The sequence below is a fragment of the Corylus avellana genome, chromosome ca3, assembly GCF_901000735.1.
Source record: "Corylus avellana chromosome ca3, CavTom2PMs-1.0".
Taxonomy (NCBI): Eukaryota; Viridiplantae; Streptophyta; class Magnoliopsida; order Fagales; family Betulaceae; genus Corylus; species Corylus avellana.
Genome location: NC_081543.1, coordinates 24,638,737 through 24,644,522, shown reverse-complemented (window position 1 = coordinate 24,644,522; position 5,786 = coordinate 24,638,737). Strand labels below are relative to the sequence as shown.

At 35.7% G+C, this 5,786-nt stretch overlaps 2 protein-coding genes across 2 annotated transcripts; one reads left to right on the top strand and one right to left on the bottom strand.

The window, feature by feature from the left end:
* The first annotated feature begins 389 nt into the window (after positions 1 to 389).
* On the top strand, positions 390 to 3,041 carry LOC132175261 (uncharacterized). The gene is made up of 3 exons (XM_059587140.1): positions 390 to 587; positions 2,725 to 2,857; positions 2,951 to 3,041. The coding sequence occupies exons 1-3, from the start codon at positions 424 to 426 to the stop codon at positions 3,005 to 3,007; spliced, it is 354 nt and encodes a 117-aa protein (XP_059443123.1). The 5' UTR covers positions 390 to 423; the 3' UTR covers positions 3,008 to 3,041.
* Positions 2,738 to 4,844, bottom strand: LOC132175259 (uncharacterized). The gene is made up of 7 exons (XM_059587139.1): positions 4,519 to 4,844; positions 4,269 to 4,435; positions 4,003 to 4,105; positions 3,764 to 3,880; positions 3,505 to 3,678; positions 3,278 to 3,401; positions 2,738 to 3,208 (listed from the first exon to the last, which is right to left on the bottom strand). The coding sequence occupies exons 1-7, from the start codon at positions 4,801 to 4,803 to the stop codon at positions 3,069 to 3,071; spliced, it is 1,110 nt and encodes a 369-aa protein (XP_059443122.1). The 5' UTR covers positions 4,804 to 4,844; the 3' UTR covers positions 2,738 to 3,068.
* Positions 4,845 to 5,786: the final 942 nt, after the last annotated feature.

Genomic DNA, 5,786 nt, shown 5'->3' with positions numbered 1-5,786 from the left:
TTCTTGCTTCAATGAGGAGTGTAGGTCTTAGTGAGGGAGAGCCACTATTTTGGTGGAAACTTGTGGTGAATGAATACTTAAGGACTCGTTTGGGTGTGTAATTTTTTTGTATGCTTTTATATTGTTTTTCAAATTGCGAATAACCAATTTTATTTTATTTTATTTTTTATTTTGAAATTATTTTGAAATGATTTAGAAAACAGAAAATAAAATTGAGATATTTATTTAGAAAAGTTTACACGTTAAATCATATTTAATCATAAAATCTAGACCCTCTTATTGTACGTGTAAAAACGACATACCGTTGAAACAGGCAACTACAAACCGTCTCCGTGGTGGTCAGCCCATTTACTAGACCATTCTCTCTCTCACGTACACACACACACACACACACACACACACAAGCGAGAGAGAGGGGAAGAGATGGCGACGGCGTCGTTTAGGTGGTTACTACAGCTACACAAGGACGTACCCAAAGCTGCTCGGTTCTACTCAGAGGGGTTGGATTTCACCGTCAGTGTTTGCACTCTCCGTTGGGCTGAGCTCCAATCCGGCCCTCTCAAACTCGGCCTTATGCAATCCCACAAGTAATGAATTCTCTATCTTCTTTGCCCCTATGCACTGCTTGTGTTTGACAAATTGCCTACGAAAGCTAGATACTTGATAATAACTATCTTATCTTTTAGTTTTGAGTTACAATGACTAATGAGTAAGCTCGAGCATTGCACGTTTGATTGATGTTTCTTCTGGCACTGCGGGGCAGCGGGTGGTAGAGCAAATGTTTATAATTATGAAAACTTTTGCTGAGTTTTTGACTCCTCTAGTGATAGGGCTGTAAACGAACAAAGTTCGACAACCCGCTCAATATCCTGTCAAAAACTCGGCTCAAAAAATTCTGTTTGTTTAGTAAATGAGCCAATCGTGAATACAAATTAGGCTTGATTATTAGGATTTGTACTCGTATAAACTAACTTTATTTTTGTTATTTTTTATAGTATTATTTTAATTTTGTAACTAGAACATCTTAAAGTAAAGATGAATTATCTTTCTAATATAATAGATATAGCTTGAATTGTTGTTATTGTGAATCTCGACATAGATATATGTGTGTTTGCGTGTGTGTATATATATATATATATATATAATGAATTTATATGCATACTATTAAACATATATATAAACTCGAGATTGGATTATTTAATATTCAAGTTAATTTATTTTATTTAATTAACTCAAATAATAAATCTTGATAATAATTAATTAACTACTAATTAGTATGAATTTACGAAAAAAATAAAGAATGAATAAGTTAATTGAGTAACTTGTGAACAAGATCGAATTTGTCCAAAAAATAAATGAGCCAAACCTGAACAAATTATTTAGCTGGATAATAAATTTGAGCTCGACTCGTGTTCGAAATAAAATTAAATAAATAGAGCTTAAATATTCAATAACCGGCTTGATTACAGCCCTATGTACTGATATTAGTGAACCCACATCTACCCTGTAGAGTTGCATGTTACATAAGACGTATGCCATCCACATAGTACCAACGATGTGGGGCCTATATGGTATATTTTTAATGTCTTCTAGTATTTCGTTATTGGAACTTTTTTGTGGGAAGGTAATACACTGGTTTAGTGTGTGTGAATCTAATCACGGATATGAGATTTATCCTAAACTTAGGTGGCACCCTTGTGTGTGTGGGGGGAGCATATGGCAGGAGAAATGCAACTGTAAACATGAAATTCATTTGGTTTAGGTGATATGCTAAAATGTTTACTTTTGGAGAAATGCTAGGGTACCAAATCTTTTACCAAGAGATGGGTACCAACATAATGTGGAGCTATACATTGAAGATGATCAAAATAATTAATAAAGACAAATTGTACGGGTACCAATAAATAAGCTCCACATAATCTTAATACCCATCTTTTGATAAAAAATTTGGTATCCATAACATTTCTATTAATTTTGACATGGAGTAAATAAGGTGGTTAGCAGGCAACTTATACCGGGCTTTATTTCTTGGTCATCAGACTTTTCTTTGGCTAGCATGGAACAATTTTCTTAGTTAGTGGACCATATATGTCGGATTGGAACATATTCTACATGAGTTAACAAATAATCTTGTTTCAAGTTGGTATGAAGTGGAACTACAGGAAAAATCGGAGGAAGATTCTGTACCGAGGAAAAGGGTATTGGTAAATTTTAGATTGGAACTTTGGGGTTCTTTCCATTGCATTGAAAAAGAAAATACTTGTGGGTACCTACAAGAAGATAGAATAGGAGTTTTTTGGCATCTCTGTTTCTAAAAAGGGGTACATCTCTTCCTCTTTAGGTCCATTCCAGGATTCATATTCCACTAGTTTTTAAGCGGAAAGTGCAGAAAGATGCTTAGATATGCTTCTTCTGGTGGTGCAATAATGGAATTTAACCATGTTTCCTATCCACCTTATAAACAAAACTAGTACGTCAGCTTTCAAATCAATTTGAATCTCTATACCCTGTAATCAATATGTTTTATTAAAGTTTAGTCATGCTTTTGGTTTCTCTTATGCGATGATTGGCTTATTAAGCACAAAATAGTTTGGCCTTCTTTGCCGGTCTTGCAAATTTTTGAAGTTTTAGATAATGCAAGTGGTAGGAAAAACTACTCATAAGATTATAATTTTAGTAGAAATTCTACAGTTGAACATGCCAGTTGCTAATGCAGTTTCACAGTGATCATGTCATGCAGAATGGATACTCTTCACTTCTATCATTCACAGTGACCGACATTAACAGTACAGTGACAAAATTGATGGCATTAGGAGCTGAACTAGATGGCCCCATCAAATATGAGATCCACGGAAAGGTAATATGCCCTTAATCTCTCTAGAAAACTTTAATTTGATTTTAGACTCGTTATTCAGGATCTAAAGGTCTTGTATAATTTTTCTTGAATCAGGTTGCAGCCATGCGAGGTCTTGATGGCCACATGTTAGGCCTCTATGAACCAGTTTAAGTATAATAGAAATGAGTTCCTTCTGATTCTAGCAAACGAAGTAGGAAGGCAGCTAAGAGCTTTATTGTGGCATCTTGAACTCTTTTGATGACATGGTGAAGACATGAGAAGCTTCTCCTTTCTTTGGATTCCCTTCAATAATTGATAGTGTTTGTTCATCCAGATCTATTACAGCCGTACATAGTGTGTAAAGTGTTGGACCTGAGAATATGGCATAAAGGGTAATCAGGAGAGGATTCAGACAAGGTATTCGAATATTCTTCAGAGTACCTGTCCCGTAGATGGGGTATTTTGTGTCATCCATATCTCCAAGAAGTGACAGGAATTCGTTTCTTGATCCTTTTGGTAGCTGAGCTGCCCTATTTTGCCTGCTTATGGAGTTCTCATCCTGTACCTTTGCACATGACCCATTGTTCAAATATTCAATTGAAGTTGACTAACTTGATAAATTAAACATTTGTTTGGTTCAATTTATCTGGATGTGCCTTATTTCATACCTGCTGGACAGGAAGATGGAGATACATGTTTGCATGGAAAAATGGTGTTGCTCCAATCTCTCTAATGGAAATCCGGTTCCTTGACGCTGTTTCAACGTTGAGAATCTTGCGTGTTCTTGTGTCAATCAGATTATAATTATGTCCCACAGAAACTTCTGCTGATAAACGAATTCTCTGAAGAGACGAGCCATGATATAAACCTTCCATAATCAACATGAACCATAAAATCCATAGGAAGGGAAAGGCTACAACATCTTACAGTTAATGCATCATCAATGCTTGATGCTTCAAGGAGATCGCGAGAAATGAAGTTCCTTCCAATGCCACCAGCTACAATCTCCTCTTCAGTTGGGGGTACTGAATTCAATGTGAATGCCTGAAAGTACATGCATAAATAAATTATATACACATATTCATCTGCTGAGTATTATGAAAGATAGTTAAATTCAATTATATTTCCGTCTCATACGGGTTCTTGATGAACGAGAAAATCTTTACCAGTCCATGACTGTTGAATCCAAATGCACAGGTTGGGAGCTCTCCTGCATATGTATAAGCAATGAAGGATACTCCATTTGAAAGCGTTCCCTTTATCAAGTAGCTGGAAACCCACATAAGAAACGTTACAAAGTACGAAAACACGTCACTCATTTCACACAAGTTGATGTATAGCTTTTCTTTTGTGTTTTTAAGTGGCTGAAACGGGAATCGACTTAAAACACGTCACGTCAACCTAAAATAGGATGCAAAAGAATAGACATTACGTGTGGCCAACTAGAGCAACATTTGCATCCTCATTGTGTGCTGCCATGGCAATGGAATCACTGACAATGAGAACATCAGAGCAGTCATCTGGAGTATCGGCAATGGAATTTATCGTAGTCTTTGGAAGAAATGGAAGAATCTCTTTCCTGAAGTTGATCAGTATTATCTGCAGATGAACAACTAGAATGTGAATGACAGATAACCCGAAGAAATTCTTTTTGTTGGCCAGAAATGAAGTCATATAATTACATCAAGAACAGGCACTCCACTGCCCTCAGCTGTCCCTAGGAGTTCATCCCAATATCTTGGAAACTTCTTTTGGTTATTATCAGTAAGAGCTTTGAGAAGTGGTTGTGCTTGTGGGGTTTGGGCAAAAGGTAGGAGTTGGTCTTGAAGAATCAGGTCTCTGGCCAATCTGCTTCTGATGTGATTGGAGAACCTCTGGCCTATTAGGAAACCCATCTGGTAAGCATCTCCACATGGCCCAACTTCAAACATTTCCAGCACTTTTCCTTCAAAACCTGAGCTCCCCATTTCAGCTTCTCTCTCTAGGTGAATTCGATAGCAAAACAGAGGATTACCTTATCCTCTGTTTTGTCCCCACATATTTATATATTCGTTTTGTTCCAGTTATATACATATATAATATATTTATTTATTTATTTATGACAACTTTTCTCTCAATGCACACCAAAAGTGGACTTGGAAAAGTGTTTCCTTACCTTGTTCTAAATCAGTCTATTCGACAACCCGTTCGCTATTCGCTCGGTTTAACTCGACTCAAACTCGAGCTTGATATTGTAGAAGCCCACTTGTTACTGTAGAAACTCACTCAATTAGTAAATAATATATATCCAACTAACTCGAGAAAACTCAATAGGAGCCCACGAGCTCAAGTCGTTTAAAGCTAAATGGCTCGTTAGCTCGTTCATATATCTTGTATTATATATATTACAAAAAAATTAATTATATAAATTTAAGTATGTATATTAGTAATTAAGTAATATATGTTATATAAATTACTTAATATCTATCTGTGTGTATTAGTTAGCATATTAACTAGTTAGTTCATAAACTAACATATTATATAGTTAATTAATAAATACTAAGTAAATAAGCAATTTAGTAAATATAATTAACTGTAAGTTACTCAATATTTCTATATATATATATATATATATATATATATATATATATATATATGCGTGTGCGTGTGTGTGTGTTATACATTAATATTAACATACTAACGTGGTTATGTGTAGGAGACTTCAATGAGATCACAGAAATCTCGAAAAAATATGGTGTGGTGCTTCGACCTGATAGACAGAGAGAAGGGTTTAGGGAAGCACCGGAGGCATGTCATCTTAGTGATCTCGGGTTTATTGGGTCCAAATTCACTTGGTGCAATAATAGAGGGGATGCTTACTTCACAAGAGAAATGCTTGATAGAGTTGTGGTTAACTCAGACCGGTGTGAGAAGTTCGGGGAGGATGTCTTCGTTCTAGCACCTTCAAACT

Excerpts from the sequence above, each read along its gene's own strand:
- LOC132175261 (XM_059587140.1), top strand. The coding sequence starts at position 424 with ATGGCGACGGCGTCGTTTAGGTGGTTACTACAGCTACACAAGGACGTA. Across the intron at positions 588-2,724 it reads GGCCTTATGCAATCCCACAA|TGATCATGTCATGCAGAATG; the intron begins GTAATGAATTCT and ends GCAGTTTCACAG. Across the intron at positions 2,858-2,950 it reads AATATGAGATCCACGGAAAG|GTTGCAGCCATGCGAGGTCT; the intron begins GTAATATGCCCT and ends TTCTTGAATCAG.
- LOC132175259 (XM_059587139.1), bottom strand. The coding sequence starts at position 4,803 with ATGGGGAGCTCAGGTTTTGAAGGAAAAGTGCTGGAAATGTTTGAAGTT. Across the intron at positions 4,436-4,518 it reads GTGGAGTGCCTGTTCTTGAT|ATAATACTGATCAACTTCAG; the intron begins GTAATTATATGA and ends GTTCATCTGCAG. Across the intron at positions 3,881-4,002 it reads GATTCAACAGTCATGGACTG|GCATTCACATTGAATTCAGT; the intron begins GTAAAGATTTTC and ends ATGTACTTTCAG.